This window comes from Trachurus trachurus, assembly GCF_905171665.1.
Source record: "Trachurus trachurus genome assembly, chromosome: 1".
Lineage (NCBI taxonomy): Eukaryota > Metazoa > Chordata > Actinopteri > Carangiformes > Carangidae > Trachurus > Trachurus trachurus.
In genome coordinates, this window is record NC_139891.1 from 34,046,011 (window position 1) to 34,061,305 (window position 15,295).

The window sequence follows — 15,295 nt, forward strand, 5'->3', positions numbered from 1 at the left end:
GAGCTGTATAGGTGTTACATTTGTCGTAGTCTTTTAACAGCTACTCTGGGCCATGAAGTAGGCTGCACCCCGCAGCCTCCGCGAGGCAGGGGGGGCGGGGGGGGGGGGGGCATACCGTAGGAACCCCGCCCCCGCCTGTAAAGCCAGGTTTCCACCGTATAAACAACCTTTTTTTTCTCTCTCTCTCTTTTACGGCAACATCCATAGTCCTTAGTGATCTTTGTTTGATATGTCAGGTGGAGCTGCCCATCATACCGACGCAGGATTGCCCCCCCCCCCCCCCCCCGCGTGCGCTCACGTCGGCGCTTTACATGAAGAGCACAGCGACTCTGTTTTTACACTAGTTTGCTCCTAAATACTGGCTTTATAAAACGAATTTCGTTTTCTTTTGATATCATATTGATATTTCCCCCCTGAATGTAGGCTACACCTCTTCTACAACCAGTCTGTCCAGTCTGGAAAATAATTTCTGCACCGTGCGTGTGTGAAGTGTGGACGTGAGTGTGCATCTGCGCAGCCTGCGCACGTGTACACACAGAGATACACATTAACACGCACGCACGCACACACACACACACAATCACACACACACACACAGAGAGAGAGAGAGAGAGAGGGGGAGAGAGAGCGCATAAGCCCAATAATGCCGGCGCAAATCGGTGAATTCTCTGGTCGTCCAATGAACGAACGTGGCGGTTATAGGTAAAAATGAGAAAACATGATCGATATTTTTTTGTGTGAGTAATATTGATTGTATACAAAACGGGGTGCTGCCCAACATCATTTTAGGAAAAGTCACAGACTGGTGGACTTCAATGTATTTTTTAAATAAAGTTATGCACAAATGAAAATCAAAGTCGTCCAATGAACGGCAGTTGGCGGTTCTAGTGTTCATAGTCACAGCCATAGTCATTGTTCAGTCATTGTTTTATGGTATCTGTGCATCCCTAGTAGAAAACTAAAAGAACTGCTAGAAAACTGTAAGAAACTGAAAGAGTTTGGGTTTTATTAAAAATATGTCCCCCCCACTTCTAAAATCAAAATTTCGTCCATGCAACTGAACCTGTTGTGTAGTTTTAACTTAGATATAAATCCTACATCGTATTGACTCTTTTGTTGATATTTGCCAGTCAATAACTGATTAAACAGGATTTATATCACCAAAGAATCTCAATTTCTTTTTCTTTTTTTTAAAAATAATGATAAGTTTTACAGTTAAAAATGACAGCAAGTGATTTGGGAGAATATTTCTTGTTTCCATATGGTTGGAGATTCAAGTTTACCTACAGTGTAGTGGGGTGAAGTGCCAGATACAGTAACCAATAATCACTTATCTTCCCATCTAACCCACAAGCTGCATCAGAATCATTCATCCCCAGGACAAATGAATAATATTATATTACAGTTGCCCCAAAATAAAAATATAAACATGTACAAATATACAAAATGATAAGAATATTAGAAAAACGTGTTGTTATATGACAATACATATGAGAAATATAGACTATGCAAATTGTAAATATGAGTTTAAAGACTGCAAACCATCTTCTTTTTTATCAATAAATGAATGAATACATAAACAGATAAGTTATGGAGGTAACGTCCAAGTTTAAAGTCAGTCGATTGGCTCAAAGCTGAAATCTGATCATACAATCTCTGGGGTATTATTGATTATAACACTGCATGTACTCACATCAAGCCCGTCAGGTCCCACGCCCTGTGAGAGACAAAGTATGTAATGGATTAACAGTGACAGAAATCAGTGCAGATTAATAAAGAAAAACCTAAATCAAGTCTCATCTGGTGCATAAACACAGAGCTAATTCAGATTACACTGTAAAAACTCAAAGTCTTTCTAAGAATATTTGTCTTATTTCTTGTCAAAATGTCTCAATTTTAGTCAAAACTAACCTCTTTCCTCTTAAAATAAGACTCATCACCTAAAAATGAACTTGTTTTTAGATATTTTTTACTTGTTTCAAACTAATTTTCAATTGAAATAAGTAGAAAAATCTGCCAGTGAAAGGAAGTTTTTTGTGTTTGTAATAAGAAAGAAAAACTTGCTCCACTATCAGATTTTTCTACTTATTTCAAGTGAAAATCTGCTTGAAAAAAGTAAAAAAGTGTCTGAAAACAAGCTACTTTTTTAATGTGATAAGTCTTATTTTAAGTAGAATGAGATTTGTTTTGACTAGAAATGACATTTTGACTAGAAATAAGACAACTATTCTTGGTAAGATTTTGAGTTTTTGCAGTGTAATGTGGATGAAAGAGTCAAATAAAGGTAGTTTAACTTTCCACACAAATGTAGCCTACTGTTTCCTATATAAACAATTACATGCAGTGACACAGTGACAGTCAAACTTCCACAGGATGAATTATTAAAACGCTTACAGGCTCTCCAGCAGGCCCAGCTGCACCGGCATCCCCCTGAAAACAAGAAGACATCAGGTTGAGGTATGGGGAAACACATATAAAAGCACTTTACAAAAGATTTGCATTTTACAAAAAAAGAGTCATAAGGATGGTTCATCATGCTGGGTACCTTGATCATACAAATCCGTTGTTTTTTTTAAAATCGGGTATTTTAAGATTTGAGGACCTAGTCAAATTCAAAACAGGTCAGATTTTGTTTAAAGCCTGGAATAGGTTGCTACCAATAAACATCCAAAACATGTTTATGGTCAGAGAAAGCATATATGATTTACTGTAAGAGGGAACTGTAACTTTAAACAATCTGCCATCCATTCTACCCTGAAAAGTTTTAGCATCTATTTTTGTGGTGTAAAAATGTGGAATAGACTAGATGAGGATATAAAAATGTGCAATAACTTAAAACAATTTAAAAGTAAGTACAAACACACACTCTTGGACAGCTATAAAGAACTTGACAGCTAATTTTACTCTTTTTATTTATAATCATGGTCTTATTTCATATTAAAGCAATATGTTTTTAATCTTCTGAATTGTATGGAACTACAGATGTATGACATGAATCACAATGTAAGGGGGGGCTGAACTTGATAAGCTTTGCTTCCTTCAGCCCCTTCTCAAACTTGCACAGTATCATTATTGTTTTGTTTCTTGTTACATAGCTTGTTTGTCTTTTGATGTGCTTGTTTGAGACAAATAAAAATCAAATCAAATCAAAAAGATTTGTTGTATCTGCTGCTGCTGCTGCTGAATCTAAATCTGTGAGGCAGAAATGATACTCGACAAAGATTCATTCAGCCTCAGGAAACAGTTTGAATCGAGTATAACATGAGTTGGATGATGAACTCACCTTTGACCCCACGGAGCCGACTGGGCCCGGGTCCCCAGGGGGTCCAACTGGTCCCTGCAGAGACGACACCACATGAAACGTTGAAAACACAACATCATGAAGCATGAAGAGATTTCCAGGTGCACAGACTTTTTCTTTTTACTTCCATGTAATACTGACTAAAGTATGTAAAGTATCAGTTTAACGAGTCTGCACAGAATGAAGTGTGATCGATCGGTAGTTTTGTTTTCCAAATCAAGTCCAAATGATTTTGTACAAGTATAATAATGATAGAATAAACTTTCAAACAGAACATCTGATTAATAATTAAGAGTTTGGTTCAAAATGCATCAGTCAAACTTGCTTGTCAACTTGTTAAAACATCTTAGTGTCTTGTCTTATCTATCTAAATTCTATGGTCAATAGTTACTCTGTTACTCTCGGCTACTTTTATCTGTATTTGTCGTATTTTATTGTTTTTACTAATTCTTTCTTTCTTTCTTTCTTTCTTTCTTTCTTTCTTTCTTTCTCTTGTTAAAATGTCCTTAGACCCTCACATCCACTGAGGAAGAACTCCATGGAAAACCAGAGGATGTTGTTGTGATGCCATGTAAAGCACTTTGAGACAAACTGTTTGTAAAAACGGGCTATATAAATAAAATTGCCTTGCCTTGCCTTGTTTCTTTCATTCATTACTGTTGCTTTTTTATGTTTTTATTATTTTTTTATTGTTATTTTACCGATTATTCTTTTTTTAGTCTTGATCTTTTATTATTTTAACGACTCATATTTCATGGTATGCATTGGTCTCCAAGTCCTCTTTTTTTTTAAATTTAGCTTCTTTTGTTATTTTTGTTTTCCAATCAAACTGTAAAGCACTTTGAATTATATTTGATTCATTTGGAAGGTACTATATAAATACAATTTGATTCAATAGTTGATTGATTGCTTGATTGATTGACTGCACTGCAAAAACTCAAAATCTTTCCAAGAATATTTTCTCTTATTTCTTGTCAAAATGTCTAAATTTTAGTCTAAACTAATCTCTTTCCACTTAAAATAAGACTCATCATCGAAAAATGAACTTGTTTTTAGATAATTTTCACTTGTTTCAAACAAATTTTCAATTGAAATAAGTAGAAAAATCTGCCAGTGAAAGTAAGATTTTTGTGCTTGTTCCACTGTCAGATTTTTCTACTTATTTCAAGTGAAAATCTGCTTGAAAAAAGTAAAAAGTGTCTAAAAACAAGCTACTTTTTATGTGATGAGTCTTATTTTAAGTAGAATGAGATTAGTTTTGACTAGAAATAAGACAAATATTCTTGGTAAGATATTGAGTTTTTGCAGTGTAATTGATTTAGTGCCTCTATCCTCACACCTTCAGAGGGACGGTGTGACCTTAGCTCCTCCCCTTTACCTGCCCCCCTTTCCCCATCCCCTCCCCTCCATAAATAACCCCTCAAACCGCTGTCTGCTTGTTGGTCAAAGGCGAAAGTGAGAGAAGAGACTCACTCAACTCCACTTTTAAAGCCAGACATTAAACCTTGTGTGTCAGACTGGTAGAAAGGTAGAAACTTGTTCCCTGCAGCAAACACACTGAGTCCATTCTGCGAGGCCGATCCCCCGACACGGCGCTGCTCTGCTCTGCTCTGATCCCCTCACAAAAAGACCCCTGTTTCTGTCAGGAAGCTACTTGAGACACTCCCTTAAACACTACGATTGATTTATACAAGGAATGTTTTCTTTTTTTTGCTTTCTCCTCCACACTTTTTCTTCAGCGGAGGCCAAGACAAACAGATCGAATATATCCTGTCTTCGGAGTTTAACCAGACGGACTTTCATCCACTGGATTAAAGATTAAAGAAGCTGCTGCACTTTCTCTCTGATACATAGAGACGAACACTCACCTACATCCACATCACTACAAAAATTCTAAATCTTACCAAGAATATTTGTCTTATTCCTAGTCAAAATGTCATTTCTAGTCTAAATAAATCTAATTATACTTAAAATAAGACTCATCACATTAAAAAAGTAGCTTGTTTTTAGACACTTTTACATTTTTTCAAGCAAATTTGAAACCACTTTAAATAAGTAGAAAAATCTGACAGTGGAGCAAGTTTTTCTTTCTTATTACAAGCACAAAAAACTTCCTTTCACTGGCAGATTTTTCTACTTATTTCAATTGAAAATTAGTTTGAAACAACTGAAAATGATCTAAAAACAAGTTCATTTTTAGGTGATGAGTCTTATTTTAAGTGGAAAGAGATTAGTTTTGACTAGAAATGAGACATTTTGACAAGAAAGAAGACAAATATTCTTGGAAAGATTTTGAGTTTTTGCAGTGTTAAAGTGGTTTCATTCACTCACATCTGCGCCTGGAAGCCCCGCAGCACCAGCAACTCCATCTTTGCCGTTGTCGCCATCGGCACCCTGGAGACAGAAACTCTCATTAGACTCAACTGTCGATTTTAACCAATGAATTGTCTGATGTAGTAGTGGAAGAAATGGAGAGTTGACTCACTGGTCCGCCGTTCACCGTGGAGTCCACTCCTCTGTCGCCCTGAAGACACGAGAAGAACCAAGATGAAGAGATTTGAGAATGATTTACTTTGTAAATGAATGAATTGTGAAAGAGGCGCAGATTATACACGATCGTTCTTCTCTCTGCTTGAGATTTGAGATGTTTGTGTGACATTTTAGTCGTTCTGTTTGATAAGTTGAATAAATAAATGTATAAATAGATTCAAAAAATGTAAATAAAGTCTTACACATTATGAGTTTTTATAGTTTTATTCCAGTATTTCTGGATTAAGCATGTTTAGATTGTGTTGTGTTTTGTCCAAATGCTAAAGCAAGCAATTGTCTGTAAAAAAGATGAACATATGAAAATGGCACAGTCCGTTGGTGTTTCTGTTTATACAAGAACTAAAATATATACAAGCTTTACTTTCAGACAGAGGTCCATATCACATCACATCATACAATATAAATAGTAAAAAATAAAAGAAAGAACAAAAATACAAGAAAAGTTACATCACTGGTTTTAACTTTTTATTATTAAATCCTGCTTCACTTCACAGATTCACCTAGAAACCAACTAAATCACCGTTATGACCCACATATGAACACTTACATCGATGCCGTCCACTCCGGGCACACCGGCTACTCCTGGCGGCCCCGCGGGGCCTCTGGGACCGACTGGGCCCCTCTGTTGAACAAACACACAAAAATCAGTTTTTGCTTCTTCTTTTTTTTTTTTTTTTTTTTCAGCTGAAATGAATCTCTAAATATCATCCAGTGCTGCTGTGACTTCTGCTGCTGCTAGTGTTGGTGGTGGTGGTGGTGGTGTGAAGGGCAGCTCACACAGAGTCTCATTGTTTGGGTGATGTGAGGGGAAAGGTCGTGAAACTGAACCTGGTTTCCCATTATAGTCCCATTATTATACCAGCTAAGTAACTGCATGTGTTCAGATTACTGCTGCTGTCTGGACCTTATTGGTGCCAGCTGTGCACGCAGAGCAGAGCTGAGATTGTAGATAAACATCACAAAAAGTAGAACATTAGAGGATTTATTCATATATTTTGTAGGCGGGGAAAAAAAAAAACTTTAAACAGTTACATGCATCTTATTGATTCTGTTAATGGTTCATGCTATGTGTATCTCTGCATGGGAAATACTGTAGTTACTGTTAAAATCCACACAAAAAAGCTTAGGTAAAGGAAAATCTAAAGAATGCTTTATGCTTCTTTTTTTTTACGTTTTGTCTTTATGTAAAGCGCATTGAGTTGCCTTGGTATGAAATGCGCTATATAAATAAAGATGCCTTGCCTTCCTTTAAGCGCATTTGAGTTTAAAAATGTTCACGTTTGTGTAAATTTTCTGTTTCTGGGTGGATAATATAGAGCAAAAATGGAAAATCTACTCATTACTTGACATTTAATAAGCTGTAAATACCAAGATATAAGAGCCATTGAGATTTAGGGAAGAGTTGAGCTCATTTCAAGCATCAGACATTCAAACAAATCCACTTTTCCATGCATCTACATAGAAATAAAACACCATAAAGTACAGGAAAGCCTTAAGGAGAGAAAAGAAAGAGCAGCCGTGTGGTGTCTCACCTGAGCAGAGCAAATCAGCACGATCTGCAGTAAAAGCACCAGCAAAGAGTCCCGACAGATCCCGGACAGAGCCATGGTCGGTCTTCCCAGGGCCGAGGAAGACGCTAAAAAAAAAGTCCCTTTTTTCCCTGATTAGAGACGGGGCTCGCGGACGGTCCACCTGTCAGTCTCCCCCCTGACTAAAAAACCCCACCGCCGGCTGGAAGGGGAGGATGTTGGAAAGTCCTGATTATTCATGAGAAGCTGAGGCTGTGCAGGCTGGTAAGGAGGAGGAGGAGGAGGAGGAGGAGGAGGAGGAGGAGGAGGAGGAGAACAGGGTGGGGTGTGTGCTTTACCTTCAAATCAAAAAGGTGAAAGTCAGTGAAAAAAGGTGACAAAAAATGTAGTTTTGACCTGGTTTGAGAAATTTCTTTGGACCTATGTGCATATTCTGAACTTATATTAGAGAGATAAAACACAATAGGAAGTTGTTAATTTCAATTGGAACAGTAAAATATGTTGTCCAATTTTTTTTTATCCCCCCCATTTCCTCAGAAATTGCATTTTCTAGTTTCTCATTTTCTCGATTAAAGGGATAGTTCAACATTTTGGCAAATTGATCCATTGCCATAATCCCTATAGTCATAGCAGTAGGTTCGTTACCTTTAATTGTCGGTGCAAGCTACTTTTAGAACGGTGGAGCAGAGCCGTGAGCTGCTCAGAGCTACGCTACAGAGGCTCATGGGATTTCTTGGTTTCCCTCATCAAACTCATCAAATACACAATCCAACAACTCCACAACGCTCTGGTGGACAAGTTGTGACCTGCACATTCACCACGCTATGAGATAATAATGGAACGTTACGAAACTGAGCCGTTTTAGAGGTAAATACAGAGACTGCTTGCTGAAAAACTGTCCCTGAACGCAACACGCATCAGCGGTTTTGCATGAATTTTAGGGGTGGGGGAAAAAATCGATTCATGTAAGAATCGAGATTCTTATTTTCTAAGATTCTGAATCGATTCATAATCTTCAAAAATCGATTTTTTATTAATTTTCCTCCTTCTCAATACGCGCCCTCACTGTGCCGTACACAGCGCTGCAGCATGCCATGGCGCTAAAAGACGCTCGTTAACCGCCTACAAACGTTAACTGATCTGATTTAAATGCTCTATTGAATGTCTGTGACTAGGCTTGTGTACATCAGCAACCCGACCCTCTATTGAGGAGAGAGGACGATCGCTGTTTTTCTTTTTCTTTTTTTTTGCCGTTAAACACACGCGCGCTCCAACTGAGCAGCCACATCCACTGCGCTCTGGATCAGCTGATCGGTGCTCAGGTGACGTTAGATCTTCACTTTTTTAAACTCATACAAAGTGCAGCCAAACACCAGGCTGAAGAGAGAGGACCAGCAGCAGCAGCAGCTCTGACAGCTCCTCTGTGGCGCTGCAGACAGGCTGCAGGTCAGCTGGCGTGAGAGCCGAGTGCCGTCTTTTTTTTTTTTTTTTTTTTTTTTTAACAGCGCCTTTGTTACAGGTGATACATGTCTATGTGAATGTACATGAGAACTGATTTTGAATCTAATAGACACCCAAATACTCACATCCCTTCAGTCCAGGCTTTTGAAAAGAGAGTAGCCTATAAAATCAGCTTCATGTAGCAGTTTACTTTAAAATGGTTCAAATATATTACTGCTGAATAAATCTGAAACATGTGATGTGCATTTTTTGGGGGGAAATATGGCTTCTGATATAATAGTCTGTAGACATCATCATCATTCAACTTTTTCACATGGTCTGGTGTTAATAAAGCAAACTAAAAATCGCAAAAATAAAATCAAGAATCGGTTGAATCGAATCGATTTGTGAATCGAATCGGTTGAATCGAAAATCGATTTTGAATCGAATCGTGACCCTAAAAATCGGAATCGAATCGAATCGTGAGCCACCCAAAGATTCACATCCCTAATGAATTTACCTCTAAAACAACTCTGTGTGGTAACGTTCTGTTATTATCTCGTAGCGTGGTGAATGTGCAGCTCACAACTTGTCCATGACAGCGTTTTGGAGTTGTTGGGTTGTGTATTTGATGAGTTTGATAAGGGAAACCAAGAAATTCCTTTAGCCTCCATAGCGTAGCTCTGAGCAGCTCACGGCTCTGCTCCACCGTTCTAAAAGTAGCTTGCACCGACAATTAAAGGTAACGAACCTACTGCTATGACTATAGCGATATGGCAATGGGCCAATTTGCCAAAATGTTGAACTATCCCTTTAAATGATGCCTCAGGTGGGTCAGTTTTTTTCTGTTAGGGTAGAAAAACTTTGCTTAACATCGTTCCAGCTTTAAGCCTCACAATCATGTCACATCATGTCACCTCTGAGACTGTGTTTAAGTTAGTTAAAAGGTGAAAACTGATGTTTGAAAAGTTAAATCCAAATGTACTGTCCAAAGATACTGATGAACATGCATTTTCTGAGGTAGGTGTAGTTTGAGTTTGCTGCCACCAGATGGTAGTTAAGGGCAATATTTTTTAAAGCAATGCAAGAAAGTATCATTATGTGTGAGTGTGAGGACATAATTCAGCAAGTAGATAATTACCTGTTAAGCAAAAGGATATCAAACGAGACAAAACTAGAATCAGATACAGTAAAACAGGTTCATGCAGAGGTAAAAAATGTCAGAGATAAAAAAGGTCAGAGATAAATCATCTGAAATGGATGAGTGATACTAAAGTAAAGTTCATGTTGATTACTTCTCCTCCATTGTTTGAATGTGGATTGTTGAGGCTGTGAACTGTGAAGTACTTACCAGCACATACTCAGGTAGTCTCATCCACGTAGTTGTAGTAGCCTATAAAGCTACCCGTTACCCAAATGGAAACTGTACTGTTGGAGACACAAAAAAGAAAGATATTGTCACTTATCATCACAGTCTTTGTCTTTAGTTAATACTTTCAGTGAGTTTATCAGATTGTGTCATGGTGATTTTAGCAGCACGGCGGCTTGGGAATGGCTTCCAATTAACTACTTAACTAATGGGCTGCAATTTTACCATGTCGTACTGGTACCTACTGTTATTTGGCAAAAGAAACAGACTGAAGACAAGAGCTTTGTTGGGAATTCAATGTTGTATTTTAGTGAAAAGAGAAGCAATCAGACCTACAAGTCCTGCAGGCCAACCAGGCTAAATGCAAATATGAAAGAAACTGATTATTTGGCAGTAGTCAATTTCACATATTGATGACATTGAACAGTTATGTAGTTTTAGACCTAGTTTTGTTTGATAAATTCTCATTTTTTAAAATCAGGAGTTACCTGTCCCTGTTGCCATGACTTTGTTACAGTTTGAAAATCGTCTTTGTGCTTATGGCTATTGGTCGGCCATGTTTTTTCACTCGCTACTAGATAGCGGGCCAAAGGCTAACGTCAATATTAGCTATCATTAGTCATGTTTTATTGTCACTGGCTACATGGCTAATGGCTAAAGTCAGTATATTAGCTGTGGTTGGTTTGGCTGTAGTTTTTGGGCCAGCTAACTTGGCTAAGGCCAGTGTGCAGCTACTGATTAACCCTTTCTTTCACTCACTTGCTAGCAGGCTAATGGCCAATATCAACCCTAACGGGCGCATGACGTCTGTCCGACTACCCATTTCTCCGACCATATATTTCTTTATTTTTGCGTCCATTAGTCCGACCTCCCATTTCTCCGACTTAAGTAGCCCTAACCCTTACCCTAAACCTAACCTTAACACTGTAGAATGGGTATTCGGAGAAATAAGCCGTCGGACTTTTGGGCAGTCGGACTGATGTATGCTCCCCAACCCTAACGGCTCTGAATTCGGTGTAGGCTACTTTGTGTCCCTCGGGTTTACCTCAAAGACTTTCAAATAAACAAACTAACCACTAATTTATGGCTTTAAAATGCCATAAATTGATGGATCCATGTGTTTTTGGATTATCAAACACAAAAAACTATAGAAATCTTTTTTTAAAAATACATTGGTTGCCAAGGAGCAGATGAGAGCCAAAATTGTATGTCCGGTCCGCGCACCAGAGCACTTTTTAATTGAATTTAAAACAAATAAAAACTGCAATTAACCTATTTTTTGTTAATATAATAATATTCCTGACTACTACTTTAACCAAAACAATACAGCTATATTTTATCATGTCCCCCAGTTTTGCTCAGCCCCATAACAACATATTAGTTTCCCTATTTTAAATAATGGTTATAATGGTCCAGTTCAACATCTTCAACACTGAGAAAGTGACATCACTGAAGTCTTTAGAAGAACATACTGTAAAGAGAATTAAATGTTAGCATCTTTTCTTACATAGCCTATATTTCATTGTTTTTATTGTGAGACTGACATCGTCAAGTTCAACCTTTAAACTCCATTATATAAATAAATAATAGTTAACAACTGTTGAGTAAAAAACAAACAATCATGTTGAAAAATATTATAATTTCATGATTTCCTCAAGTCATGTGATGCTACATGCCTTGGGTAATTAAGGATTTTTGGCTACTTTTATCCAAAATGTCTGACCCTGTAACATTCAACCATGTCATAAAAAACACTGTTAGGGGATTGAGTCATTGTTACAGGGTTGAAAGTTTTTTTCAAAGATCAGACAAAGTGCACCGAATTCAGAGAGTCACCCCGTATGTAACTTACTGACGCATATTACCTTGTATTCAGGGTGAAGGAGAAATTAAAAATCTGGAAAAAAAAAAAAAAAGTTGTGCACTTAAGTTTTCTTTTGACTGAAATTAGTACTGGTGGTACAAGCATAAAGTGTTTTTTTTCATCTGGCAAAACCTTCCTTTGATTTGTTAAGCCAAAAAAACCCCAATGATATTTCAGAAAATGATTGTTTCCTCATTTTCGTTCATGGCTGCTGTAGTGGGGGAGTAGCCTATGCAAAATGTCAAAATTACCATGTCAAACTTGAACGCAGACTTCATGCATATGGATAAAGTGAAGAGGAAGGAAGTGTATCTTACGTTGACAGCCTGACTTCTCTTTTACTTGCTGCACTGCTCAGAGAAGGACTTTTTTTTTTTCCTCCTCTGTCAAAAGAATAGTTTTTTGAAATGATTTTTTATTTCTTTCATGGATTTTTCACCAGCTGATGTGTTTGATTGTGTCTGAGGTCACAGAGAAATTTAGAGGGAGCGGTGATGAGTTTAACAGCAGCATCAAGTGGATTAGTCATCCTCCTTCTCACTGTACCAGGTACTGTACATCTACATTTACTTTGTAGGACATTTAGTTAACACAAAGAGAGAGAAACAGGTTTGAATGAATGAATGAATCAATCAATCCCTTAATCGTCACTTTCATAGGTTTAATGTTTTAAGACCTCATAAGATGCAAATAACGGTAAACAATGGTTGTACTTGTGGTAAATTTTGTTTCTCAAATGTGATTCTATAATGACTTGTTAGGTTTTCATGTTTTTTGTACTGTTAAACCAAAGTCCTTAGATCTGTTCATGTATCAGTGCATCCCTCAGTATATCCGTTTACCTTAATTAATGTTTAAAGTGTTGATTGTTACTGTTGCACAGTGCTGTTTCAATAGAAGCCGTAAGTGGTTCATCTTAAAGGATTCAGTATGTTTATTTTCAAATGTTGGAATATGCTGTTTAAGACAACAAGATAAGATCTAGTCTCAAATAACCAAACACTGCTTTTTTATTTAGATGCTTGTTGAAGTCAGTATTTCCTTTTCCTGTATGGTTACCACCACCGTTCAATCTCTACTATCACATGAAGTTAAAAACAGCTAAGTGTGAATGCGCGTGTGAATAGGTGTGAATGCCTGCATGCATGCATAGCATACATTATCAGCCATTACCACGTTTCTTGGTTTTTCAACAGAGTGAACAGAAGGGAAACACATTTTCACACAGTAATAATAATTTGCTCCTCACACACTGATAAAGTTGCATTGAGTTTCAAAAGCCCAGTGGTTTTCTGTTTAGACTTCTCTATGTCTGTGATTGTCACTGTGGTTTAATACAGCAACAACATCAACAAGTCAGAAACGTATTAACATCATGAGTTTAAAGAGAGAGACCATGATAGGTGTTTTAGTCCTGTAGCAGGTTTACATGTTGAATAAGCTCCATAAAACTTCACTCTGCTGTGCTCTGTGTTACAGTGATACAGGGTCAGAGAGGCTGGAGAGTGACTTACACTGACACTCACATCTGTGCCTCTAAAGGATCGACAGTGGAAACGAGTTGCACATACATTTACCCATCCTCGTATGGGAGAGTTGTACAAAGATTCTGGTTCAGTAAAGGGAGTACAACTAATGGTGTGGATCTGAAAATAGACTCAGACTACACAGGTCGTGTGGAGAATCACTGTGAGTCAAACAACTGCACTCTGACAATCAGAGACCTGAGAGAGAGCGACTCAGCTCTTTACAGGTTCAGATTTATAACAAACTATAGAGGTGGGAGATACACAGGGCAACCTGGAGTGACTTTGTTTGTCCCAGGTAACGTTTTCACTGGAATATTTATCAGTTTGGTTCAAGTTATTGACAACTGAGAATCTTTATTTGTCTCTGTGTTTGTACTTTTCTAGTTTAGTTCATGTCTGTTCTTTCTTCACAGATCCAGACCTCCAGGTGCTGGTGGAAAGATCATCAGACCGGGTAGAGCTGAAATGTCACAGCAGTTTTAAAGCAGCTAATGGTCGTTCATTTATCTGGTACAGAAATGAACGGAAGATGACGAGCGAAACATTTTCCATTATAGTCCCCTTTGATAATGACAACAGATATTCCTGTGCTCTTAAAGGATGTGAGGATCACCGCTCTCCTCCAGTGTGTGAGTTTACTCCACAGTTTCACTAATACAATGTCAAACTAAGTGTCACTTCTACTGTGAAAAGACAGTTAAAGTTGACTTCTCCTCATGTTTCCTCCTCCAGATGCTCCAAAGCTTCCCTCTGTGTCAGTGAGTCCCTCTGCTGAGATAGTGGAGGGCAGTTCAGTCAATCTGACCTGTAGCAGTGATGCTAACCCAGCAGCTACTTACACCTGGTACAAGGTGAAGGACTGGAAACATCTCAGTGACCAACCACAGTTTGTCTTCAGCTCCATCCAGCCATCTGACTCTGGAGAGTATTCTTGTATATCTCGGAATGAGATGGGGCTGACAACGTCAGAATTCATCTCTATTGACGTGAAATGTGAGTGAGACAGTTCATTCTAACCCGGGTATTTTTGAAACCGTGTGTTTCTCTGTACGGTTTGGCCTTTTGTCCACACGTAACCGCAGCCGTCGGCTCCTGAAACCGGAGTATTTTGTAACCGGAGTTTTCCAGGGTGAACTTTTTCGAAAACTCCGGTTTCAGCAGTCATGTGTGGACAGGAAAACCGGACATTTTTCACAAAGCCCCGCCCCCCTTAGTTACTGTTGCTAGCACGTCAAGCTTCTCGATGCTGACCCATGGATCATTATGCGCTGACCCCTCAGCCGCATATGAGTGGACTATTGGCTACTATGAATATCAATAATCACTTAACGTGCAGACACTAATACAAAATCGCGTGGTCACCATATGTAAACATAATGTTGACATGGCGAAAATAGGCTTTTATCAAATTGTAAATTGCGGTCACTTCCCCACTGTATTGCTTCCTCCTGTCCTTACATTTGTTTTCAATGAAGCCTTTCAGAATCAATCAGTGGATCGATGGATTATCGTTACAATGTGTGTATTTGTGTATTTTCGGGGTGTGTTAGTAGCGCGGACTCGCGGTGCCGGTCAGTCTGAGCCTCCACTCTCTCTGTACAAGTTACAGCTGCTTGCCTGTTAGGAGTGATATCGCCACCTACTGCTTTGGAATGTGCATGACATTGTTTGAGACGGATTTTGCGGTTTCATGTGGACGGAGATTTTTTTTAT

General features: G+C 38.3%; 2 protein-coding genes across 2 annotated transcripts in view; both read right to left on the reverse strand.

Annotated features, from left to right (window-relative positions):
* col9a1a (collagen, type IX, alpha 1a) overlaps positions 1-7,458 on the reverse strand; it is a gene marked incomplete at both ends in the record, with an annotated part of 31,104 nt that extends 23,646 nt beyond the window's left edge. The window contains 7 exons of the mRNA XM_083970762.1: positions 1,694-1,717; positions 2,395-2,430; positions 3,284-3,337; positions 5,633-5,695; positions 5,787-5,825; positions 6,399-6,473; positions 7,384-7,458. Coding sequence (XP_083826888.1) covers positions 1,694-1,717; positions 2,395-2,430; positions 3,284-3,337; positions 5,633-5,695; positions 5,787-5,825; positions 6,399-6,473; positions 7,384-7,458 — 366 coding nt within the window. The remainder of the gene's footprint in view (positions 1-1,693; positions 1,718-2,394; positions 2,431-3,283; positions 3,338-5,632; positions 5,696-5,786; positions 5,826-6,398; positions 6,474-7,383) is intronic.
* Positions 1-15,295, reverse strand: part of LOC310985209 (UTP--glucose-1-phosphate uridylyltransferase-like) — a 283,068-nt gene that overhangs the window by 14,972 nt on the left and 252,801 nt on the right. The window lies entirely within an intron of this gene.